At 40.0% G+C, this 27676-nt stretch overlaps 1 protein-coding gene across 3 annotated transcripts in view; it reads left to right on the top strand.

The window, feature by feature from the left end:
- LOC122550742 (palmitoyltransferase ZDHHC20-B) overlaps window positions 1–24225 on the top strand; it is a 141716-nt gene extending 117491 nt beyond the window's left edge. For all 3 annotated transcript variants that reach the window (XM_087988169.1, XM_043691932.2, XM_043691931.2), the window contains 6 exons: window positions 5767–5899; window positions 6114–6240; window positions 11430–11519; window positions 13040–13155; window positions 19641–19700; window positions 22032–24225. In XM_087988169.1, coding sequence (XP_087844295.1) covers window positions 5767–5899; window positions 6114–6240; window positions 11430–11519; window positions 13040–13155; window positions 19641–19699 — 525 coding nt within the window. In that variant the 3' untranslated portion in view covers window position 19700; window positions 22032–24225. The remainder of the gene's footprint in view (window positions 1–5766; window positions 5900–6113; window positions 6241–11429; window positions 11520–13039; window positions 13156–19640; window positions 19701–22031) is intronic.
- The last annotated feature ends 3451 nt before the right edge of the window (window positions 24226–27676 follow it).

Genomic DNA, 27676 nt, shown 5'->3' with positions numbered 1-27676 from the left:
ATTATTTCTTGTCATGCTTAGTACTGCACAGTACCTTAAACAAGAGAATACTCTTGATCAAGAGTGTGGAGTGTGATCGGTTTTGTGTGGAAACAGAGCATTTGATGGGTGGATGCAAAATATCGAGGAAACCCGGATACTCTATAGTTACGCTCAAAACAACTTTTGTACTGATAAATCCTTTAAACCCTGTTCCTTTAGAATCACTTGATCAAATTCCTGAAGCTCCCTTCCTAACGGTATTGCGGATGTACCACACTAAATGGAGTGAAGTGGTTTACGGAGGCAGATTACTGTCACACTCTCAAGGGCAGTGAGGGATGAGTAATAAATGCTGGCCCAGCTGGCCATGACAACTTCCCATGAATTTTTTTAAAATTGTATGCAGTGTGATTACAGATAAATCAGCATAACTATGAAGGAATAGTCATGATCTTTCAAGTCACAACACTGATAGTTGGATTTCTATGCCCCCCTCCTCCCCAATCCCCTTGAATCAATACTGCTGTATATTTCTTCCCAAGACCAGCTTTCATAGAAATGTGTTGCAAACATCAGAGTATTCTTGGAATGGAGTAGTCAGGGAAAAAGCAGACATTCCCCCTTTTACTGACGCTAGATACTATACGGTAAGTTTACAGGTCCAGTCTGAATGTTGGTGAATGGAGGAGCAGATGAATGGGTGGTTGGGAATGTGGGCTGTGTTGAGATCATGATGAGTGGGTGAATGAGGTAAATTTGCATTTTGAGGTATGTGGTCAGGTCACAGGTTAGTTAGGTGATCTAGGGCATTGAGGCAGGTCAGAGATGGCATAGAATGCTGGGTGATTGTGGAATCGAGGCAATGATGGAGGTCAGTTATGTAATTACCCAGATGCAGGACTAGGTTTTAATTTGCCTCATATTTCTTTGCTTACCACCAGGTAAGTACCAGATGTCTACAACTCTGGTTAGAATTAGGAACATTTGAGTGTTTTTTCTGGGAGCAGGTTATATGCCTGTCAGAAGTTTCAAGCCCAGAAAGGTTTAGCCCAATGTTTTTAACCTAAGCAAGCCTTCAGAGTTTTTGTTGAATATGGTTTGAGTAATGGCAAACAATTAATTGTTAAAAATTCTTCAAGGAGATCTACCAAAACTAGAGTCAATGGGAATCAGCAAAAACTTTGTACAAATGGCGTCTTCGGCCTGACATCTTCAATTGCTTCTTGAATGACTTTTGCTCCACCACAATGTCAGCAGCAGTGATGTTCATTGCTGGCACAATGTTCAGTGCCATGCACTGTAGATTCTCAGGCATGTCCATGAACGCCTGTAAGAAAGACCTGAACAACAGGTAGATTTTGCCTGATAAGTGGCCAGCAACATTTGCGCCTGGTGTTGACCATCTCCAACAAGAGAAAAATTAACTATGGTCCCTTGACATTTAATGGCACTAACATTGTTGAATCCCTCACTTTTAAGTCCTCGGGATTACATTGTGCAGAAACTAGACCGATCCATATAAATTCTGCAGTTAGAAGAGCAATTTAGAGGTGAGGAATTCTGCAGCGAGTAAGTCACTACCTGCTCCCAATGCTTGTCCATCATTTACAAGTCAGGGGCATGATTGAATGTTATCAACATCCCTGAATGGGTGTAGAGCCAACAACATTGAAGAAGCTCAACACTATTCAAGACAGAGTACTTGATTGGCACTCCATCCACCACTTTCAACATTCATTCCCTTCACCAGTAATGTGTACTATTGAAGAGGCTCTGCAGTTATTTACTAAGCCTCCTTAAGACAGCATCTTCCAAACCAGCAACCTCTAACAGGTAGAAAGATAAGGGCAACAGATACATCGAAAAACCACCACCTGCAAGTTTCCCTTCTAACAACAGTCCCAGACTTTGAAACAGCAATGATAAAATGATATCACTGTCATTGGGTTAGAATCTTGAAACTCACTTCCTAACATCAATGTAGGCGTCCCTAATTCCAAGGATTGTAGCAGTTCAAGAAGGCAACTCACCATCATCACCTCCAGGCCAATTGGAGATGATCCAGCAAAGCCCACACCCCAGGGATGATTCGAAAATAAATTTGCAAAATAAGAGGAAATATTATTTCTGTAAAATTTCTATTTTTTTTAATGAATGCATGTAGTGACAGCACTTGCCAGCTAGAACACTTATGTATACAATTTGAATTCTCCAACTAAACTCAATCCACTGAATTTTCTGACAGAAATAATGCTGCTTTTATCAAGAGATGTTTCTAATTTCTTTCATGTATTCTGTTTGGCATTGTTCAAAGACTATTTGCTTTAAGTCTTGTCCTCTTCCAGCTCATTGTTTGGAATGGTAGTGACGTTATGCATTTGTTTAAAATTAAAGCTGTTTGTGAGAACAATTTGCATTTCTAGGCAAGTTTTATTTTATGTTCTGTAATTGTTTTATTCTTTCACGGATGAGGGTGCCACTGGCTAGACCAGCAATTACTGCCAGCTTTGATTGTCTTTGAGAAGCTGGTGGTTGGCTATAACCTTGAATCTCTGCAGTCAATGTGGGGCAGATATGCCAAAATGTTGTTAAGAATAGACTCCCAAGACCGAGATCCAGCAATAGTGAAGAAATGGCCATATAGCTCCAAGTTAGGATAGGATGTGACTTGGATGGTGGACCTTGCTCCTATGCATCGACTTCCTTTCTCATTCAGTTCATTGTGGTTTGTAAGTATTAAGCTGAGGAAAGAGGTAGATTGAAGTAAGAGTTTAGAGAGAGAGAATGCTGTTCTTTTTACTTTAATTTCAAAAATGTAACCAGTTGAGGCCAATTAATAAATTTTAGGCTCTATTTCATCAAGTAGTGCGAATTGTGCATGCTTGAGAAACGCTAATTCCAATTTCAAAGGAGAGAGAGGGGAATGGCCATTTTCTTTCCTTGTTCTAATTAGATATTTTTACAAAGTGAGCTTTGAATACAAATAATTTAGAGACTTGTTTTTATTAATTCTTGGGATGTGGGCATTGCTCACTGCCTATCCCTAGTTGCCCATGAGAAAATGATGTGAGCTGTAGTCCATGTCTGTAGATAGACCCACAATGCTGTTAGGAAGGGAGTTCCAGCACTTTGACTTGATACTGAAGGAACATTTGTATCTTTGCACATCAGATGGTGAGAAGTTTGAATGGGAACTTGCTTCTGGTGTTGTACCTATGTATCTGCTGCCCTTTTCTTTCTAGATAGAAGTAGCTGAAGGTTTGGAAAGTGCTAGCAAAGGAGCCTTAGTGAATTTCTGCAATGCATCTTGTAAATGGTACACAATGCTTCTACCGAGCATTGGTGTTAGAGGGAATGGATGTTTGTGGACATGGTGCCAGTCAAGTGGCGTCGTCATCCTGGATGATGTTAAGCTTCTTGAGTGTTATTGGAATAGCACTTATTCAGGCAAGTGGGGAGTATTCCATCACACTCCTGATTTGTCCCTTGTGGATGTTGGGCAGGCATTAGGATTCAGGCTGTCAGTTACTCAGGACAGGATTCTCAGCCTCTGACCTGTTCTTGGAGCCACAATATTTATATGGCTAATACAGTTCAATTCCTGGTCAATGATAACCCCCAGATGTTGAGAGCAGGGGAATTCAGTGATGATAACACCACTGAATGAGAAGAGATGATGGGTTAAATATGTTTACTGACTGACTTAACATTTAGCCAGGAAAATCTAAAGGAATTAAAATCTGCTGCACCATCCCAGAAAGCACAGTGAAACAAATGAAAGTAAATGGTAGGTTAAAGATGATGGGTGAATAAATTAAGAAAGAGGGCTGTAGGAGTTGAGTTGGTAGTATGTTGCAAGAAGTAAAGGAATGAAGGTATCATCGAAGTAAGTATTGGGAAAGTGAAGGAGTAGGAGCTGTGCAGTGATGGAGGAGAGGAAGACACCTTCTTCAAGTCTTTTATTCTGCAAGTTGTTACATGTTAGTTCACTTTACCTCACATAGACAAATCAGCTCTGGTTTCCAACTCTGACATGAAATTAAAAGACAAGCAGCTGAGAACAAAGTAAAGCAACAACAGTCCATGGGAGTCATGTAATAGAGAAGACAGTGTAAGCAGAAGAGGAGAGACAGAAAGAATGAAATAAAGACATCAGAGACTGATAAGTGTTACATAGTCTTGCTGGGGCATGTAATCCTTTGGAACATTTCAGAAGTCCTGATACACTAACTACTTGGTAATTGCCACAAAGGTGAAACTTCTGATGGTGTCCATAGCCCTCCAAAAAAATCCTAAATCTGAATTAGAGTCCGACACTTCAGGTAGTTCAATTTTATTTACTACAGTACTCAGCCAAGAAAATCTAGAGGAATTAAAACTTGCTGTAACCCCTGGCATTACTATAAAATTGAACTCCAATCGCTCCGTGACTTTGCCTCTCCCCACACTGACAACCAACACCAATCGTCAAACTCCCTCCCTCCCAAGAGTTTGCCTGGTGGCCTTGGGAAACTCAAGCCACTTACATGTAATCCCTAAATCATGTTAAGTTTTGGCAGGCTAAGGAATAATTGATGCCAGTTGGTTCATGAATGAGCCTAACTAACAATCTGTTGTGAGCAAGCTGATTTCCTCCTTGGGTTTCTTCCATCAACTTAACGTAAACATTCCTGACGAAGAGCTTATGCTCAAAACATTGATTCTCCTTGGATGCTGCCTGATCAGCTACGCTTTTCCAGCACCCCACTCTTCGACTCCAATTCCAGCATCTGCAGTGCGCACTTTCTCCCAGTAAGTCATTTACAGCCAAGACACAGACGTGGAGCCCTCACACGATCAAGTGGGTCCAGCCACCATGCTTCCAGTCATGACAGACTGCATTAAATCCATTTCCATCATGTTTTTCCTTTGCTGTTCCTTAACCAGTTGGATAAAATTCTGTTTTCTCCTTGTTCGGCTGATCTGTATACTCTATAACTTAACCCACAGTCTTATCACACACCATTACCAGTAACTCGGAAATATGGAAAATAAAGCCATTGTTTTGTTCCCTCCCACGCTCCACTGTTGCTGGATAAACCAAGTGTTTACTTTTCTGTGTAATATTTTTCTACTATATTTTAAGTTACAATGTCTAAAAATTGTGTTTAAATTCTAGATGTTATGATAGATAACTTAGAGTGCAGTTATGATGTAGTTTGGATTGGAAACTACTAAAGTATCTTTTGAGGTGGAGCCAAATGCATGGCAGCAATTTCCCCATGGTTGAGAGAGAAACTGAAAGATCTTCTGAACAAAACTATTCCTGCACCTATAGAGAGGCCAGATCAAGAGTGGTGTAGACTGATAGATGAGTTGCATGCCTTTTGGCTGCAGTGGTACATCACCTGAGGAAAATGAACAAATTGGGAGAAGGTAATTTGAAAAATTAGGTACATGTGCAATGAGTGACCATTTTTTGTTTTTAGATAGTGTCTTAATTATGATACATTGTATAAATATGATGTGATTTGACAAATGTCAGCTTTGGTCCAGGAAAAACCATGAATGGCACAAATCACTGGTATTGTGTTTAATTAATTGGTTTTTATGAATAAATGCAACTTGATACATTACTGAACAACTAAAAGTATCAAAAACGTTTTAGTCAAATGTAGTTCAGTTACAGATTAATTTTCTGTAAACAGTAGTAGAGATCTGAAATAGATATGTTGATATAATACCTGACTGTCAGGTGTCAGGCTCACATCTATGTAGCTGGATCTTTTTTTTTGCTTCTTATAGGGTGATCTTCCTGACACACATGCAAAGTTCCATGTCTTGTTTCTTTTCTTTGTGGCGGCCATGTTCTTCATCAGTCTACTATCGCTCTTCAGTTATCACTGCTGGCTAGTCAGCAAAAATAGGTCAACAATAGGTAAGATGCTCTTTAACTGCTTACAAATTTATTCTGATAATTGGAATAAAGTTAAAGTAGTGGTTTTTGCAACTGCAATGCTTACAGTGATTCTGAAGTAAAAAATGATTTTTCTTCTTAATAGAAAGACTTTTTATATCTATTTTGGTATATTTGTATTACTACTTTGACGAAAACATTGTTATACTGTTAACCGAATACTTTTTCACTCTAGAGGCTTTTCGTGCACCAGTGTTCCGAAATGGACCTGACAAAAATGGATTTAGCTTGGGATTTACCAAAAATTTAAAACAAGTGTATGGAGATGAAGGGAAGTACTGGCTTCTTCCGATTTTTACAAGGTACGTTTTGTTGTGCTAAATTGCTGTCTGTCTGGAATCGTTTGAAGGTCGAGATGCCCTTCCCTGGGACATTAGTGAATCAGATCGGTTATTATGACCATCTTGTAGTTCTGTGATCATTACTGAGGACAGCATTTTATTTGATTTATTTATTCACCCTTCTGTCCCAGATCACTGGTCCAGTAATATTACCATTGTGCTAATATCCCCAAAGTCATTACACTGTTGTGAACATGGTTGTAGGTTAACTGCTTAAAAGTTAAGCATTTGTTAGCAGTCACCTTTTATATAAAAGCATAACCTAATCCATACATGAAAATGTCCTAATGCTGTCTTAACAAATATAAGCAATTAATGTAAACAAAGAATTGTGGATGCTGAAGATTTGAAATGGAAACAAATTGCTGGAGAAATTTGGATAGTCTTTTCTCTTGTATAACACTAAAAGGGTCCCCCGGTCCTCACTTTCCAACCACTAGCATTTGTGCCTAAAGGATTATAAATCATATTTTCTGCTACTTCCAGCAGGTGCCACCACCAGACTCGTGTTCCCCTCCCCTCCATTGTCAACATTTTGCAGAGACCGTTCCCTGAGACACTTTGATCCACTCATCCAAAACTCCCAACACCTCTCTACATCCCACAGCACTTTCCCATGTATTTGCAAAAGGTGCAATACTTGCCCATTTACCTCCTTCCTCCCCACTATCTAATGCTGCACACTTGCCAAGTGAAATAGTGATTTACCTGCACGTCACTCAATCTATTCAAATGTGTTCGCTGCTCATAATGTGGTTGTCTCAACATTGGGGAGACTAAATACAGACTGGGTGACTGCTTTATGACCCTAAGCTTCCAGTTACCTGCCACTTCAACATATCACCGTCCAAGCCTTCTGCAGTTCTCCAGCAAGACCCAGTTCAAGCTGGAAGCACAGCATTTCATTTTTCACTTGGAGATCCTACAGCCTTATGAGTCAATATCACCTCCAACAACACTTTCAATATTCTGACCTCGTCCTCTATGTTCTTATCCCACCCCAACACCTCCAGACCCTGTCATGACCTGCACCGTTTTCAGCACTGCCAACCCATTTTCACTTAGTTATGGTCCCCATTATCAGCTTTTCACCTTCCCTGGCTTGCTATCAACCATCCTTGTGTCTGCCTACCTTTCTTTCTCTCTGGGCTCCATCTCCATCTGTTCACTTACTCTGCCCACCCACTCTCCAATGTCATCAGAATAAATGCCGTATTTCCTTGTTACAATTAGTTCTGAAGCGGATCTGTGGACTTGAAACATTAACTTATAGAACATAGAACAGTACAGCACAGAACAGGCCCTTCAGCCCACGATGTTGTGCCGACCATTGATCCTCATGTGAGGTAAACCTAATGTACGAACTCTCAAATTTCTGTGACCATATGTATGTCCAGCATTCTCCTAAATATCCCCAATGACCTCGCTTCCACAACTGCTGCTGGCAACACATTCCATGCTCTCAAAACTCTCTGCGTAAAGAACCCGCCTCTGACATCTCCTCTATACTTTCCGCCAAACAGCTTAAAACTATGACCCCTCGTGTTAACAATTTCTGCTCTGGGAAAAAGTCTCTGGCTATCAACTCTATCTATGCCTCTCATTATCTTGTACACCTCAATTAGGTCTCCTCTCTTCCTTCTTTTTTCCAATGATAAAAGTCCGAGCTCAGTCAACCCCTCTTCATAAGATAAGCCTTCCATTCCAGGCAGCATCCTGGTAAACCTCCTCTGAACCCTCTCCAAAGCATCCACATCTTTCCTATAATATGGCAACCAGAACTGGACACAGTATTCCAAGTGCGGTCTAACCAAAGTTTTATAGAGCTGCAACAAGATCTCACGGCTCTTAAACTCAATCCCCCTGTTAATGAAAGCTTTCTTAACAACCTTGTCCACTTGGGTGGCAATTTTAAGGGATCTATGTGCCTGCACTCCAAGATCCTGCTGTTCCTCCACACTGCCAAGAATCCTGTCTTTAATCCTGTACTCAACTTTCAAGTTCGACCTTCCAAAATGCATCACTTTGCATTTATCCAGGTTGAACTCCATCTGCCACCTCTCAGCCCATCTCTGCATCCTGTCAATGTCACGCTGCAGCCTACAACAGTCCTCTATACTGTCAACGACACCTCCAACCTTTGTGTCGTCTGCAAACTTGCTAACCCATCCTTCAATCTCCTCATCCAAGTCATTAATAAAAATTACAAAGAGTAGAATCCCAAGAACAGAGCCACTGACCACTCACCACTGACTTCCAGGCAGAATATTTTCCTTCCACTACCACTCGCTGTCTTCTGCCAACCAGCCAATTCTGTATCCAGACAGCTAAATTTCCCTGTATCCCATTCCTCCTGATCTTCTGAACGAGTCTACCATGGGGAACCTTATCAAATGCCTTACTGAACTCCATATACACAACATCCACCGCTCGACCCTCATCAACTTGTCTAGTAACATTCTCAAAAAACTCTATAAGTTTTGAGGCATGACCTGCCCCTCTCAAAGCCGTGCTGACTGCCTTTAATCAAGCCATGCTCTTCCAGATGGGCATAAATCCTATCCCTCAGAATCCTTTCTAACACCTTGCAGACGACAGACGTGAGGTTGACTGGTCTGTAATTGCCAGGGATTTCCCTATTTCCTTTCTTGAAGAGAGGAATTACATTTACCTCCCTCCAGTCCTCAGGTACGACTCCAGTGGAGAGCGAGGCAAAGCACATTTCTCGCTTCCCAAAGCAGCCGAGGACAAATCTGGTCTGGCCCTGGCGATTTGTCAATCTTAATGTTTGTCAAAACTTTCAACACATCAGCTTCCTCAACCTCTATCTGTTCCAGCATGCTTACCTGCTCCTCAATGGTTTCATTCACTATAAGGTCCTTTTCTTTCGTAAAGACAGAAGCAAAAAACTCATTTAGGGCTTCCCTACCTCCTCAGACTCTATACACAAGTTCCCTATGCTATCCCTGATCAGCCCTACTCTTTCTTTGATCATTCTCTTATTCCTCACAAAAGTGTAAAATGCCTTTGGATTCTCCCTAATCCTTCCTGCCAAGCCTTTTTCGTGCCCCCTCCTGGCTCTCCTCAGACCTTTTTGAGCACCTTCCTCACCTGCGTGTAATCCTCTAGAGCTGAGCAAGACCCTTGCTTCCTCCTCCTTATGTAAGCTGCCTTCTTTCTTTTGATGAGAAGCTCCTCCGCTCTCGTCTTCCAAGATTCCTTTATCTTACCCATTCTTGCCTGTTCCTGAAACAGTCTCCACATGTCTATAGTGCCCTTTCCATGGAACAACTGCTCCCAGTCCATGCTTCCCAACTCACGTCTGATAGTATCATAGTTTCCTTTTCCCCAATTAGATATCCTCCCATTGTGCCTGCTTCTCTCCTTCTCCATAGCTATGTAGAATGTGAGGCAGTTGTGGTCACTATCACCAAAATGCACTCCCACCGCAAGATCTGACACCTGCCCCGGCTCATTGCCGAGCACCAAATCCAAAATGGCCTCTCCCCTCGTCGGCCTGTCAACGTACTGAGTTAGGAAACCCTCCTGAACACACCTTACAAAAACAGCTCCTTCCAAACCATCTGCTCGAAGGAGGTTCCAATCAATATTGGGAAAGTTAAAGTCACCCATTACAACAACCCTACTACATTCACACTTTTCCAAAATCTGCCGACCTATACTTTCTTCAATCTCCCTGCAGCTATTGGGGGGCCCTGTAGTCAACCCCTAATGAGGTGACTGCTCCCTTACTGTTCCTAATTTCCACCCATACTGACTCAGTAGGCAGACCCTCCTTGACAATGGTAACTTCTGTAGCTGTGATACCCTCTCTGATTAGCAGTGTTACACCCCCTCCTCTTTTTCCCCCCTCCCTATTCTTTATAAATGTTCTAAACCCTGGAACATCCAGCAACCATTCCTGCCCCTGAGAAACCCACGTCTCTGTTATGGCCACAACATCATAGCACCAGGTACTGATCCATGCTCTAAGCTCATCACTTTTATTCCTGATACTCCTTGCATTAAAACAAACACACTTTAACCGATCCCTTGGTTCTTTCCCAGGAAATTCCTTCCCACTGGCTGTGCTACCTCTTGCTATTGCCTCATCTCCATCAACTTTCACCACTGGTATATCGCTCAGGTTCCCACCCCCTGCCATACTAGTTTAAACCCTCCTGAACAACTCGAGCAAACCTTCCACCCAGGACTTTGGTCCCTTTCCAGTTCAGGTGCAACCTGTCCTTCATATACAGGTCCCACCTTCCCCAGAAGGCATCCCAATTATCTACATATCTGAAGCCCTCCCTCCCACACCAACTGTGCAGCCATGTATTAAGCTGCGTCTGCTCCCTGTTCCTCGCCTCGCTATCTCGTGGCACTGGTAGTAAACCCGAGAACACTACTCTGTTCGTCCTGCTCTGCAGCTTCCACCCTAACTCCCTGAAATCACTTTTTATATCCTCGATCCTTTTCCTGGCTATATCATTGGTGCCAATATGTAACACGATTTCTGGCTGTTCACCCTCCCCTTTTAGAATCTTATACACCCGATCGGAGACGTCCTGGACCCTGGCACCAGGGAGGCAACAAACCTTCTGGGAATCCCGATCCTGACCACAAAATCTCCTGTCAATTTTCCTAACGATCGAGTCTCCTACCACTTGCGCTTTTCTGTTCTGCCCCCTTCCCTTCTGGGCCACAGTGTCAGGCTCAGTGCCAGAGAACTATGGCTTTCCTTTGATAGGTCATTCCCCCCAGCAGTATCCAAAACGATATACTTATTGCTGAGGGGAATGTCCACAGGGGATCCCTGCACTGTCTGTCTTTCCTCCCCCTGACTGTAACCCATCTATCCTTATCCTGAGCCTCAGGAGTGACCAACTGCCGGTAGCTCCTCTCAGTTACCCCCTCTGCCTCCTGAATGATCCGCAGTTCATCCAGCTCCAGCTCCAATTCCCTAACATGGTTTTCAAGGAGCTGGAGTTGGGTGCACTTCCCTCAGATGTAGCCAGCGGAGACTATACAGATACTGGCAGACCTGAGTTTCTCCAGTAGTTTTTATACAATATTAATATGCATTGTATCCATAAGAATATCCATTGCTGGTGGTGATATGTATGGTGTTCTTGTATTTTGTTTTTCAGCCTTGGTGATGGGTGTTCTTATCCAACCCGTCTGGTCAGTCAAGATCCAGAGCAGCCCAACTCAATCAACCACACTGAACCTGCCAAAAAGTATATTTATTATCTTTGTTTCTAAATATCTTTTAATTTAATATGTCCTTTAATTAACTCTGCTGCCTATTGAATAGCTTTTCCATTAGTAAATTATTCAAACATCGCTCCAAGGAAAACAATCCCAAGGTGTCTTTCCTCACAGCTCAAACCCTCCAGCCCAGGCAGCATTCTAGTAAATCTCTTGTGCACCCCATCTTGTGCAACTGCAGATTCCCATAATTTAGCAACCAGAACTACATGCAGTACTGCAGATGTGATGTGACCAGCATTTAATATGTTCTTGCATAACCTCCTATATTCTATGCCTTAGCTAATAAAGGATCCCATATGCTTCTTGACCATCTTATCTAACTACTACCTTCAGATTCATTTTTGTTTTTAAACTGTTATTTCCCCTCTGGCAAATCTATGCCCCTCTGGCAATTAGAAGAAGGCAAAGATAGCTTGGGGAGATGTGTTTTTACAGATCTGTTTGTGGACAGGAGGAACGAGAGTGCAGTCCCCTGATTATCCTCCCCTTCCCATCCAGTACTCAACCTAAAGCTCCCCAGGCTTAAGGATTGGATATAACTGACCCTCTGAGCTACAACAGAGTTCTCCCTCAATCAAGTTGACTTCTTGATGGAGGACCTGTCACAGAGAACAGGTGCACGATATGCAATTAAAACACCACAGCATTCAGGAAAATCCAGTTTTCTGTCCCCAGCTGCTATTAACTTCCAAACCATTGTGACTAAGCGGTGGACATAAAAAAGTCCAAATGTTATAAGCAGCAGTCACCGGCAGATAAAAACACTGCACGTAATTTCACTCATCATGGCCGAGCTTCATGTTTTTCTCCAGGACCTCTGATCCTAGCTTCTCCATATCTGCAGAGCATGTTGTAAAATAACCAGCTTTTTCTAATACTATATTGTCAGTGGATGACAACGCCCACCTCCTTTACAAAACACCAGCTGCTATATTCTGGTGAAGGTTACTAACAGACTGAAAAACTTTGGCTCATTAAAACAGCTTTTCATTATGTTCATAAATTCATGAGGTGTTGGGTTGTCTAATATGGTTTTTCACGTCATAAAATTGTGTATGAATTATATGGCAATGCTATATGACAGTTACTATAGTAATGCTGAGTTTACATTAGATATTTACTTTTAAAGCTATGACACTTTTAAATTCAATTTATATTACACTATTCAACATAAGATGTCAGTGCTGAGAGTGGCAGATTTCAGTCTTGGTCAACTTGTATCATCATCAAATACTGTGGTCAGGTCTTCGTCAAATATTGTGCAGGTTAAAGCCTATTCTGAACTTTATGAATTGGCTGCTATATTTCTTAGTTTACATCAATGCCTACACTTAAAATATTCATTGGACTTCTCAAAGAATTCTATAGCCAGTCATTATGAATAAACACAAGCCTTTCTCTGTTTTCTTGAAATGTTTTACTATGCTGACCCCTCTGTATTGATAAAAGTTGTTGTTTTAATTGATACTCTTCCTTTCCCCCGCAGTAGTGCAGATGGACAGTCACTTCCTCCGAGACCATTAAGCGAATCTCAAAACCGATTGTTAGGAGGCACTGATCAGCACTGGATATCTGAAGAATCAGATGAAGAAAGTTCCAAAGGTAGTAATATTTTCCACAGTGCTTTGATTGTTAGCTATTTAGATTGATGAATAATTAAATTCTTCAATTAAGACATTTTTACTTAACCAGGGACAGAATCGTTATAAACAAACCACTTAAAGATGCACATTCACCATTATTTTATAAATGTTTAATTTTGGAATTAATTTTGTTTTCAATCCCTGCTTGGTTTGCCCCCCCTCCATCCTTCATAACCTGACCCCTTCATAGCTCTAATCTTCTCCAAATCTCCAAGAACACTGCACTTATCTAGTTCCAAACTGTAGCTGAAGGAATTAGAATACTATTGTAATAAAAGCTGACTTTTGATGAGGAACCTGTGGATGGCTACTCCTTTGATGTTGTAAGGAAATATTGTGTGTGGCATATGACATTCCTATGGCAGGATATGTGGAAATATGAAAAATACAACCATCAATAAACAGATAGCTATGATAACCATACCAGTTTTTCAAGAACCATTTCGTCAAGTGTTAGTATATTGTAGGGATTATCAAAGACAAAAGGAGGACAGTAGTACGATATGACAAACTGATTTCTAGAGCTATTCATTTAAGGACCGTTACACCTAAGGTATTAATGAAAAAAATCAACATTGTTTTTAACTCATTGTAGGCTACCAATTGAGAGACAATCTGATCAAAAGTGTTCCAGAACATCATCAATTTGGGTATAAAATAGTTGAAGTATTTGCACAGAATATGCAGTTGACTGGTAGCTTTGGAGAGATAGCATTACACTCTTAAACCCATTATGTAGCGTACTGTCATGAATTCTCAGGATTGTTACAAACAATTACATTTCTTACCATCTGCAACCACAGATTCCCAAAATGCATCTACCGAGTTTATTCCATTTGAATTAACTTATGGTCATACGTGTGCATTAAAATTGATTAGGGAAATCTCTGAAGATGTAAAGGTGAATTATTAGTGTTGGATTATATGTCCACCTTTCTAGAAAGATTCACAGGAACACGTAAGTGTAGAGACTCACTCTATTTATTTTATTTTTCTCAATTTTTTGGTAGAACTGTTAGGGTTAGGCTGTGTGATTTTAAAGAAACCAAATGCAGATGTTTGCTATCGGTCACTGGCCTTGAGGATAATGCAGCTTAATTATTAATCCAAGGCATCTTGTGGATGATTCAACGGGGAGAGTATTGGTATGCTCAAGGCTGGCAGCTGGTTGGATGTTGAGTTGGTCAGTCAAGGGGAAGGATCGGTGTTAACCAGCCAACTACAGAGAATTCCTTTTTTGTTTAAGAAGGAAGGAAGTAATAAAAGCACATTTGGAAAACTGAAATCTAATCAAGCAGAGTCAACTAGCTTCAGGCAAAGGAAATCATGTCTGACTAATTTATTATATATGAGCAAGTCTTGCCCTAGAGTGGATAGAGGGACACCAATAAATCTGTTGTGTTAGACTTGCGAAGATCATTTGACAAGGTACCTGACAAAACATTATGTCATAGACGCTCATAGTGTTGGAGGCACGGACAGAGATTTAGCTAATGGACAGTAAACAGCAAATGGGATAAGAGATTCGTTCTTGTTTTAGGTCCCACCTGTAATCTGTGGGTTTCACAAATAATAGTGCTGCGATCGCAACTCTTTATAATATATAAATGAAGCAAATGTGTTATAGCCAAATTTGCAGATGATGCAAATATATATTGGAAAAGTAAGTTGCAAGAAGGATGCAAACAGTTTACAGAGAGACAAAACAGAAATAGCTGAAGAAACCCAGCCACACCTGCTTTTTCCAACACCTGCAGTTATTTGTTTTTAGTTTACAGAGGGATATTGATAGATTAAGTGAGTGGGCAAAATGTTGGTAAGTGTGAGAAAGTGTGAAGGTCTTCATTTTGGAAGGAAGAACAAAAGAACAGGATTATTTAAGTGGAGAAAAACTGCAAAATCTGCAACACAACAGGATTTGGATATTTGTACATGAAACACAAAGCGAGCACACAGATGAGGCAAGTAATCAGGAAGGTTAACAAAATATTATTTCTTATATGGAATGTTTATTTCAAGGATGTTGGAATGTAAAACTACGGAAGTATTACTGAAATTGTGCAAGGTGCTGATGGGACCATATTTGGAATACTCTGAGTGGTTTTGGTCCCCTTATTTAAGGTTAATGAGGTTGACACTACTCATTTGAATTTAAAAGAATAATAGGTGATCTCATTGAAACATATAGGATTCTTAAAGGTATTGACAGGATAAATGCTGAGAGGATGTATCCCCTCATGAGACAGTATAGGACCAGCGAGCTTGGTCTCAGATTAAAGGGGCACCAATTGAAGACTGAAATGAGGAATTTCTTCTGAGGATCTTTGGATCTCTTTCCCACAGAGAACTCGGGGGAAGAATCCTTCTGCATATTTATAGCTGAGATAGCTCGATTCATGCGCAGTAGAGTAATCAAGGTTTATGGGGAAAGGGCAAGAAAGTGGATATGCGGAATATCGGATCAGTCATGATCCTCTTTAATGACGGAGCAGACTCAACATCCAAACGGCCTACTCAGTTCGTATTTCTTATGGTTTTAAAACTAGTTCTGATTGGTTTTGGCAGATGCTGAGTGATTTTTGGAAACTTTGGGACTGGCTGCTGTGATTTTACTCTCTCTGGTTTTCTATCCTGTTAAAGAATTATTGAATGTTCTGAGAAAAGAAACCTAGTCTGTAAGAAATAAGTAAATAATTCTGGAAGTCTACCAAAATAGTTTGCATTCACCGATGACTTTGAAATTAGGTATACAATTACATGCCTGAGAACAAACTCCTTTTCCAAGGTTTACATGAAGCCTTGTTATCCAACGTTTGAAGCTATTTAATTGAGCTACCAAATTACAATCTTTGTATTGTCTTTCTAATTTATCCCTGAACTCTGTCTGTCTGTGAGGGGATTATGCTCAAAGAAGATTGGGTTAAATCATTGATATTAATTAGATTAAGGTACAGTATTAAATTATTTTTTAAATCATAAACTTGGTGACTAAGATCTGTTATTTGTAAAGTCTAATTTGAAACAATTAAACAATTTTGATGGTCATTGAATATTTTAATTTCACAGTGTTGCACATTAGTGATAGTAAGGCTGATTTTGTTTTCCCTATAGCATGCATAATGTAGCACAAGAACATTTAAAAGTTTCACAAGTGAAAGTGAAATTGACAGAAATATTCTATAATTAGAAGATTTCAAACTGGAGCACGAAATATTGATCTTGTTTTTACAAGGTGAATGTTTGAATATGAAGTTTAGAGATCTGTACGAGGTGGCTGTGGTTAGTCAAAAAACTTGGTTTCGATATACTCCTGGTCATAGGAAAAACCATTGGTTATGTCATGTTAGCATATTGAAACAGTATTTTGCGGGCATGATGAGAAGGATCAAGTGTGTCAGGTGGTAAGGATTGTAGGGGTTAGCAGACAGTAGTTGAGGTACACAATTCTCAAAACAAACCACCTACAAATCAATTCACCAACACACATGGTGAGGCAATTTGACAATTCTCCAATATGGGGTAAGGACAATGGGAGAGTCTTGTAAAAACTATTGAGGAAGTATCGGGTAATCTGGAGAGATACAACTGGACATACTGGGTATTAGACGTAATGTGGACATGGTAGAATCGGAACTGATGAAACAATAACCTTATTGGTTGAGCCAAGTGCACGCACTCAGTAGAAGCAGCGATTAAATATATGCTGGATAATTACTGGATTGAACTCAGCTGAAGCTGTTGGAGTTCACTGGTGGTGTCAATTTCTAGACTGGATGGATCAACTAGTACTAATCCAGTACACTGTATAGATTCTGTATAGACTATAGGAAATTAAATGCAGTCACCAAAACAGACTTGTACCTAATTCCACAATTAGGACTGTATTTGTAGGGTTGGTAGTAACTCATTCCTTTCTAAGATTGATGAACTGAAGAGATACTGGCAAGTTCCATTAACATCAAAAGCTAAAAAGGTGTTCACTTTTGTCCTGCTAATTAGGTTACACCAATGTTGAGTAATGCCATATGGTTAACACCTTAGCTACATTCCAAAGACTTATGAATCAAGTCATAGCTGCATTATGTAACTGTGTAGTTTATTTAGATGACATCACAATATTTAGTAACTCATCGGAAGTACGAGGTGCTGAATTTTGGAAAAGCAAGTCAGAGCAGGACTGAAACACTTAATGGTAAGGTCCTGGGAAGTATTGCAGGTTCATAGTTCCTTGAAAGTAGAGTTTCAGGTGGATAGGATAGTGAAAAAGGCGTTTGGTATGCTTTCTTTACTAGTCAGAGCATTGAGTATAGGAGTTGGGAGGTAATATTGAAGCTGTACAGGATATTGGTTAGGCCACTTTTGGAATATTTCATGCAGTTTTGGTCTCCTTCCTATCAGAAGGATGTTGTGAAACTTGAAAGGGTTCAGAAAAGATTTACAAGAATGTTGCCAGGGTTGGAGCATTTGAGCTGTAGGGAGAAGCTGAATAGGCCTGGGGCTGTTTTCCCTGGAATGTCAGAGGCTGAAGGTTGACCTTTATAGAGGTTTATAAAATCATGAGGGGCATGAATAGGCTAAATAGATAAGGTTTTTTTCCCCTGGGTTAGTGGAGTCCAGAACTAGTGGGCATAGGTTTAGGGTTAGAGGAGAAAGATATAAAAGCGACGTAAGGGGCAACTTTTTCATGCAGAAGGTGGTATGTGTATGGAATGAGCTGCCAGAGGAAGTGGTGGAGACTGGTACAATTACAGCATTTTAAAAGGCATCTGGATAGGTATATGAATCGGAAGGCTTTCGAGGGATATGGGCCAAGTGCTGGCAAATGGGACTAGATTAGGTTAGGATTTCTCGTCAGTATGGACGAGTTGGACCAAAGGGTCTATTTCCGTGCTGTACGTCATAGACCTGTTTAAGCAATTACAGTTGGCTAATCTAATAATAAATTTAACATAGAGCGAATTCACCAAAGCGGGAATGACTTACCTCACACTCATTGTAGGACAAGGATGGGTGTTGCCAAATACAGTGAGCGTGAAGACTGGGCGCCACAATGGCTCAGTGGTTAGCACTGCTGCCCCACAGCAACTGGGTCCCAGGTTCGATTCCAGCCTCGGGCGACTGTGTGTGTGGAGTTTGCACATTCTCCCCGTGTCTGCGTGGGTTTCCTCCAGGTGCTCCAGTTTCCTCCCACAGTCCAAAGAAGTGCCGGTTAGGTGAATTAGCAATGCTAGGTTGCCCATAGTGTTAGGTGCATTAGTCAGAGGGAAATGGATTTGGATGGGTTACTGTTCGGAAGGTCGGTATGGACTGGTTGGGCCGAAGGGCCTGTTTCTGCACTGTAGGGAATCTAATCTAATCTCAAATAATTTCCTGTCCTAAAATTAAACAAGAAATCATAAGATTTATTAAATGTCTGGCTTTCACCAGAAGTTTGTATATGATTTCAGCACAATAGCTATTCCATTAATGAATTTAAGGAAATGAACAAAAGTAGGTATGTACAGCAGAATGCCAGTCAGCCTTTGAGAAGCTGAAGGCAATACTAATAATGACACTAATGTTTGTCACCCCAGAATTCTCCAGACCTTTCAAAGTGGCTATTTACACTAGTGACTTGAGATAGTTGCAGTCTTGTTACAGGATGATGAGTCATGAATAGAGAAGCCAGTGAGGTACTTCTGTGAGGAACTAAAACAATAACAGAGGAAGTACATTACCATATTAAAGGAGACTTTAGGATTATCATTGGCGCTTCAGTGTCTTCATGTCTATGCCTGACACTATTACAAAGAAAATTAATTGTCAACATCTATCTGTTATAATGAACAATGATCCATTGGTATTCATTGAAAAGTTTAAACTCAATGCAAGTCTGTGCAGCGAGAGCCTGTCATTTCAAATATATCATATAAAGGTTATTCACATTGCTGGAAAAGATAACATGATTGCAGGAAGATTGGTTCAAGTATAAAATGACGGAATAATTGAAAGATTGTATAAAGAGGGAGAGAGGAAGAATGAATGCATGTGAGGCTCTTGTTAGCTGTTCATCTCTCTCTAGTTCTAAAGTCTTGAGGCCTGTGATTTTTCCTCTTCCTGATCATCTTTGGCCGCTTCTGAGGCCATTGATCCAAAATTCTTCCACCTAATTGTGACATTTCCCTTCACACTACTTCATCCTATCTCTTGAAGCTTTCCATTATTCTTTGTGCTATTATAGTGCTTGCTTTCTTCCCAGAGAACGCCTTCCCACAATGGCAGTTGCTTGATAAGGTCAGAGGCGCTCAATACTTAGGGTTCTTGAGGCCTCTTTCTTTGTAGATGGGACAATTTCTGGACACTGTCAATTTAAGTTTAAGTGTTTAATTTACAAGATTCCAACTAAGAAAAGTTGTCTGAAGCTCAATGTTCATTTTATTGTTATTTTCCTTCCCCAACACTTAGTTTCAAATCAAAATGCTGCCATTTCAATAGACCAGGAATCTACCAAACCCTCAACATAAGGTAAAATAGTAAAAGCTTTACTCATCCTAACTGTAATAACATTGAATATATCACAGCTTGTATTGCATGCAGCATTGTTGGATGACATTGTGTTTTGTTAAGTACAAAATTTACTTTGCTTTTGTGTCAAATGTATCTTCCGACAGAGATGTTTTTGTTTCATTTATTACGGTTGGGTCAATACATCAAAAAGGCAAATGACTGGAAATTCTTTTTTGAGACATGGCCACTTGTTCCCTTTCTGCCCTAGTATTGAAATTCCTCACTTTAGTGAACACAATAAAGAATCAAACACAAACTGTATGTACCTTATGTGAAAGGGAAAAGCAATATCTAATTTTGTGCAAAGTACCTTAACTGCTGAAATATCCAGTTCTAAGTGGTAGATACATTCCTGGAAAGCATTACAGTACATGAATCAAAGCTACCAATATGAGAGGATGCATCTTCAAGCCAATATTTTTGACCCCAACAAAATTAAGGAAAACAAAACATTTATGAATCTTCTACATTCCCACTGGTGTGGAAAATAATCAATGAATTGATTTTGTTTTTCCGATTACTCTCTAACAAGGTACACCTTGCTCCCTGTCCATTTCCTGGTCTCGGATGCTTGTCCTGTTATTGAAAAGGTACTCAGCTATAGACCTCTTTGTCCCAAAAGACCACTAGAAATAGGAGTGGAAGTAAGGCCATTTGGCCCATCTAATCATGGCTGATGGGCATTTCAACGTCACTTACCTGCACTCTCTCCGTATCCCTTAATTCTTTGGGAGATTAAGAATTTATCAATCTCTGCCTTGAAGACATTTAACATTCCAGCCTCCACTGTGCTCCGTGGCAATGAATTCCACAGGCCCACCACTCTCTGGCTGAAGAAATATCTCCTCATTTCCGTTCTAAATTGACCCTCTCTAATTCTAAGGCTGTGCCCACAAGCCCTATTATCCCCGCCTGACGGAACCAATTTCCCTGCATCCACCTTTTCTAAGCCATGCATTATCTTTTAAGTTTCTATTAGATCTCCCTTCAATCTTCTAAACTCTAATGAATCCCAGGGTCCTCGGCCGTTCATCGTGTGTCGGGCCTACCATTCCGGGGATCGTCTGTGTGAATCTCCGCTGGACATGCTCCAGTGCTAGTATGTCCTTCCTGAGGTGTGGGGCCCAAAACTGACGGTATTCTAAATGAGGCCGAACCAGAGCTTTATAAAGTCTCAGTAGCACATCGATGCTTTTACATTCCAACTGTCTTGAGATAAATGACAACATTACATTTGATTTCTTAACCACGGACTGACCTGCAAGTCAATCTTTAGAGAATCCTGTACTAGCATTCCGAGATCCCTTTGTATTTTGGCTTTATGAATTTTCTCACCACATAGAAAATAGTCCACGCCTGTTCTTTTTTCCAAAGTACAAGACCTCGCATTTGCTGACATTGAATTTCATCAGCCATTTGTTGGACCACTCTCCTAAACTGTCTAAATCTTTATGTAGCCTCCCCACCACCTCAGTACTACCTGCCTGTCCACCTAACTTCGTATCATCGGTGAACTTCGCCAGAATGCCCCCAGACCCTTCATCCAGATCATTAATATACAAAGTGAACAGCTGTGGCCCCAACACTGAACCCTGTGGACACCGCTTGTCGCTAGCTGCCATTCTGAGAAAGAACCTTTTATTCTAACTATCTGCCTTCTGTCAGACAGCCAATCCTCAATCCATGTCCCACAACCATTGTCCTGTTGCTCTAAGTATTGGAAGCCGTTGAGTGTTCCAGAAAGTCTGGAGATTCAAAGCACGTTGGTGGTTAGCTGGAGTGGAGCAGCTAGGCTCTTGCTTAATCATTACAGAGCTCCATTTTCCAGCTCAGAGATGAATGATTGAGACAGTCATGGACTGCTGCTACCCTGATATTGTTACTGCTATAGAATATGCAGAGTTCCTGAAGGAAGTAGTTGAATTCAGCCCCAACATGTCCTTCAATGTGACTGCAAGTTAGCAGCCACTGGGAAAACCAAGGGTTCAATTCTAAGGTGGGGAATGGAGTGGGAAAGATACCAAAATTGATGCTAAAGATTGCAGAGAATGTGGAAGATGGCCTATCATTGTTTTAAGAGCTGATACTATAAATAAAAATTACCAAATCTGCACCCAATTCACAACTGCTAAATAATGAGAGTAGGGTACATAGTATATGCAACAAATAGCTAGTGTTTTGCTAACTATTTAATAACCAAGCTATATTATAAAATCTACTTCAAATGAAAAGTATGGATGAAAATAAATTTCCTTCAAATTTCTTAACAAATCTTTTTTTTTCATTTAGATGTTTCTGGTACAGTGTTGAAACTGGAATGCTGCTCACTTCTGCGGAAGAGGAAGCTGTTAGAAGCTTGATTCTGATGATCAGTTTTTGTATTTATGGAAAGTCATTAGGAGTAATTGTTGTGAAAGGCAATAACTTATAATAAATATTGCTTGTTGCCTTAAATAACTTTATACAAAGGACCCACAGATACTGTGGCAACGATCCAAATGTAATCAGGGTCCAAGATTACCAAGCCACTAGTCTTCTCTAAATCTGTATGTACAGATCACATTAATAATCTGTATCCTACAACACAATAGCCTTACAGTACATAACCTGCAGTTGTGATTTGAAATATCCAGTCTAAAAGTTATATTTTTCTTGTTTAATTGGATGTATAGATACAAACCTACAGTCAGATAACTTGATTTTAACCTATACTTAACTGCCAGGTTATGGTGTTATAGGATATAAAAGGCACCAAAAGGAATTCCTATAATTGGGTTAACATTTATAATAAGCAATATATATATCAGGTGTACTACATATGTGAGGGATGCAAGGGACTAAACTGTATAATAATTATATTGTACTTACAAGGATTTTAAAATAACTGTTAAAGACTGCAAGTTGTAACATAAAATCAATTGCTGCTGCAGGTCTGTATTTTAATCAAGCAAAAGCCAATAATCTTGAGGGGAAGTGTGCTGTTACTTCTCTAAATTTATGCAAGAAATTTTGAAAAAGAGTTTCTGCACTAATGTTTGGTGTCCTTGTATGTATGTTGCTAATCAGAGCTGCTGTGCACCAAAGAGCAGTTACTGGTTCTGAAACACTATTTATTGCAGGTTCCGAATGAACTGTGGTTTACAAGTGCCATAATCTTTTAGTTTTTCCTTTTTTAAAACTTGTGGTCAATATTCTAGCTATCTTGTTTGCTGTTGTCTTTTTTTATATATTCCCAAAAGAATTTTTTTAATTTTGCAGAGTAGTAGTCACTATTAGTAAACATCATAGACCGATAGCCATCAGTAAAGTGAGACATTAATCAAAAACGATTTAGGAAGGGATGTTTGTAATGTATTATATGTTTGGAGATTCGACTTCTCAGTGTCTCAAACGGTTGATGTAAGCAATGTACAAATAGTACTGAATGAATAGGTTGTTATTTTTTATTTGAAAAATTTGCAAATGATATGCATCCAGACACAACTAAATGTATTAGAAATAAATGCATCCTATGAGATTAAAGACCAGGGAAATTCTGATTCAGAACAGATGCTGAATCCCTAAATTGAAAATTGCTTCACACTGAATTATTGTTTATGATATGTGAATTGGAAAGTTGATAAAGATGTATGAACTTATCATGTAGTACATCCTCACTCCACTTGTTACGCTCCATGTTGTCCAACTTGTTTTCCATTACTAAAGTAAGTTCAGTGTATTTTGTAACCATAGTAATGTATGTTCTCAATTTCAGCACTGGATTTTTCACCTTCAGCTTCATGTCTCAGGACTCTTGATGCATTCTTCAGACAAAAAAAAGTAACCTATTACTAAAGTGACATTTTTGCTGTGGTAATTCTTACCATTGTATATATCCAGGACATAAGAATTAAGCTGAAAAATGCTATACAATCATGAAAGTTGTGACAGTATTACACAAACAGATTTATCCCAGACAAAATCCATATAAGAATGCAAATTTGATCTCAAATCAATAATAGATTTTGTATTGATAATGATTACCAACAGATTATCCAAATAAGATTGATACTGTTTGATAGATTATATTTAAATTTATATTAAACTATAAGTGGTGCACTTTTTCCTATCATTCAGTTTTTTTATCCCCATCTTTCATGCATGTACACAAATTTCATAAACAAATTTTAATTATCATGAAGACAGCCATGTTCCTCTAACATTTTTATTAATAATTAAAGCAAATGTAAACAAATTAGTGCCAGCGGACAGGGATGAATGACATTTTCACTTGGCATGTTGTGCAATTATTTTAATTGTACGTTTTATTTTTCCTAATAGCCAAATTAAATATATTGCATGCAGTATATGCATGTGTTGCTCCGTTTTCTGTCATTTCTTGACTATTCCTAAGTTAAACTGGCTACTATTTTTGATTTTGTTCAGTCAACTTTGTTAATAAATACAGAGGATGAATAAAAGCAAAAATGATTTTAAAAACTTCTTAGAACTTGGTATTTACTATGAATGATATACAATAACTTTTTGTCTAGTTATTATAGTAAATGTGTAATTTGAGTCAACAGTAAATATAAATTATAGACATACAGCACAAAAATAGACCCTTTCAGTCCAACGCATTTGCACCAACCGATATCCCCATCTGACGTAATCCCATTTGTCAGCATTTGGCCCAAACCCTTCTAAACCCTTCCTATTCATACACCCATCCAGATGCCTTGTAATTGTACCTGCCTCCACCACTTACTCTGGCAGTTCACTCCATACATGCACTACCCTCTCCATGAAAAAGCTGCCCCTTAGGTCCCTTTTAATTCTTTCTCCTCTCACCTTAAACCGCTTTAGCTTTGGACTCCCCTACCCTAGGTAAAAGATCTTCGCTGTTCACCCCATCCAAGCCCCCCATGATGTAATAAACCTCCATAAGCTCACTCCTCAGCCTCTGACATTGCAGAGGAAAAAAGCCCCAACTTATTCAGTCTCTCCCTGTAGCTCAAACCCAACAATCCCAGCAACATCCTTGAAATTTCTGTTCAAACCCTTTCAAGTTTAACAATATCTTTCCTGTATCAGGAGACCAAGAATTGAATGCATAATTCCAAAAGTGACCCTCATCAATGTCCTGTACAATTGCAATATTACACCTTAACTCCTATACTCGCTGCACTGACCAAGTGTGCCAAATGCTGCCTTCATCACTCTGTCTACCTGCGACTCCACTTTCAGGGAATTATGCACTTGCACTACTAGATCTCTTTGTTCGGCAACACACCCGAGGCCCCAATTAATTGTATAAGTCCAGCCCTGGTTTTCCTTACCCACTCTACCATATGGAACCTTGTCAAACACCTTGCTGAAGTCCAGATAATCAACATCTGCTACTCTGCCTTCATCAATCTTCTTTGTCACCTCTTCAAAAAATTTAATCAGGTTAGTGAGACATGATTTCCCTCACACAGTTGGGGGGAGGAGGGGAAGTCAAATCAAACTCCCTTTCATTTCAGTGTGCTGTATCCTGTGATTTGAATGTGCAGCAGAACCAGCCACCTAAGAGTTCCTGTGAAACAGCAATTATGTAGATGAGATATTCCAATGACCAAAGACTCACTAGAGCAGCACAAATGGATTTGTACATTGAAGTACATTGTACATCTGAACGAGTCATATCTGATTTGAAATGTTAACTGTTTCTCTCTCCACAGATGCTGGCAAGCCTCCTGAGTTCCTGCAGCACACTTATTTCATATTTCCAGCATATAATTATTTTAGTGTTAAATTCATGAAGTTCCATTCTTCTCTCCAGGATTTCAGTTTTAATTTTTTCAGCTTGTTCTGTCTCCTTCCTAGAGTTTGATCATGTTTGCCAGAACTCCCTTTCACAGCCACATTTCCTTCCTCATTGTGTCCAGTCCTGCCTTACCCCATGCAGATTCCAACTGAAGTCCCATCCTTCATGTTTCAAACCAAACACAGTTATAGATATCTCCAAGACATGCAGCTTTCCTCAGTGCCATGCATTGCCATATGCATACTCTCAACCTATCTCCATTGGCACAGCCTCATGCTATTCCAAAGCTGTGCTGGTCCCCAGTTCCATTTCATTCCTCGTCTCAATGTTTGAACAAGAAACGTTTTCACTTTTTCATTCGTTCCAAATGCTGTCAGGTGCTGACATTCTTCTGTATTCATCATCTCCCCTCTAACTCAATCCCACTTCTTGTTTACTGACCTTCTGCTCACTGATGTTGAACAAAGGATTTTATACTTTATGCCCCATCCCTCCCTGTGAATTTTGACTTCACCTCCATGTCTTCTTCTTTGAACAGGAGTCCACTTTCAAACCTGCAGATCCTTTCATTCACCTCCAGTACTCCTGAACCTCTTCCTCTTGCCATTTACCTGCACTTGATCTTTTCACCAAGAACTGTTGGTGTGACATCAGCTGCCTTAATGTCTTTCCTGCCTTTGTCCACTTTAACCTGTTTCCTTCTGATTTTGCTGTACTCTGTTCTCTCAAGTCTAACCTTGATTTTATCTAGCTATCCTGGTAAAGGTGATGCTGTTGTTATCTAGCATGCTGATCCCACTTCACAGAGGCTGAGTGCCAGCTCTCAGACACTTTCTTCTACTCTCCCCTGGATTATGGCTCTCCCATTGAACATCAAGTTGTTATGTTCAAGACTCTCACTGACACCTCTTCTAGTGATCGCCTCTCCCATCTCATAGCCCACTTCTAGAGATCAGAAAAAGTCTTACTGGACTTGAAACAATAACTCTTTCTCACTCCCCATAGAAGCTACCAGATCTGCTGAATTTATTACTTTGTTTTTATGACAAAGGAATTGTTTGATTTCTGGTATGCTGAGGGAATTAGAATTGCCGTTGAGAGTGTGTTGCTGGAAAATCACAGCAGGTCAGGCAGCATCCGAGGAGCAGGAAAATCGACTTGTCAGGCCGGAGCCCTTCACCAGGAATGTATCACAATTGCCAACTAAAAATGTGGAGTTTGGTCCTACGAAAAATGTCAATAGTAATTCCAATCTGACTGCCACTCTTCACAAATCTGAGCCATTCTCAATTAGGGGTAGGCTATTTACACTGATTTGAAGAGGAGTTTCTTCACTGAGAGGGTGATGCATTGTTGGAATTTTCTACCCAGAGGGCTGTAGATGCTCAAATACTGTGCACGTTCAAGATAGAAATCAATAGATTGCTGGAGACTGATGATATCAAGTGCTACGGAGATGGTCCAAGAAAGATGCTGAAGCAGATTATTATCCATGAGCTATCCAAGTAGCAGAGCAGGCTCAACTGGTTGAATGGTGAGGTGAGAGTGACTACTCTTGAAATCAAGGCTGCATTTGAGTGAAATTGGTATTAAGGAACCCTAGCAAAATCAGAGTAATGGGAATCTGGGCAGAAAACTCACTGTGTCCATACCTGGCACAAACAAAGGTGGTTATAGTTGCCAGAGGTTGGTCATCTCTGCAGAAATTCCTCAGGGTTGTGGTGTTGGCTCAACTATCTTCAGATATTTCATCAATGACTTTCCCACCATTTGTACAGTCAAAAGTAGGGATATCCACTGATTGTGCATGGTTTAGTTTCACTTGTGAATATTCATAGTGAAGTAGTCCATATCCAAACGCATCAAGACCTGGGACAATATCCAGGTTTGGGATGCATTGTCTTAAGTAGCATTCATGCCAAAAAAATGCCAAACAATGGACTATGTCCAACAAATTAAAATCTAACCATTACCATAGCATAGCCATCACTGAATTTCTGGGATACCATTGAATGGAAATTGAACAGGATTAACAATATAAATGCTATGGCTATAGGAGCAGGTCATAGACTACAAATACTGCAATGAGTAACACCTCTCCTGATTCCCCAAAGCCTGCCCACCAACCACGAAGCACAAGTTAGGA

This window comes from Chiloscyllium plagiosum, unplaced genomic scaffold (assembly GCF_037043375.1).
Source record: "Chiloscyllium plagiosum isolate Xiang-an unplaced genomic scaffold, Cpla_swu_hap1 HiC_scaffold_6, whole genome shotgun sequence".
Taxonomy (NCBI): Eukaryota; Metazoa; Chordata; class Chondrichthyes; order Orectolobiformes; family Hemiscylliidae; genus Chiloscyllium; species Chiloscyllium plagiosum.
Note: the sequence above shows the minus strand (reverse complement) of the source record. Positions and strands in the feature narration are given on the sequence as shown.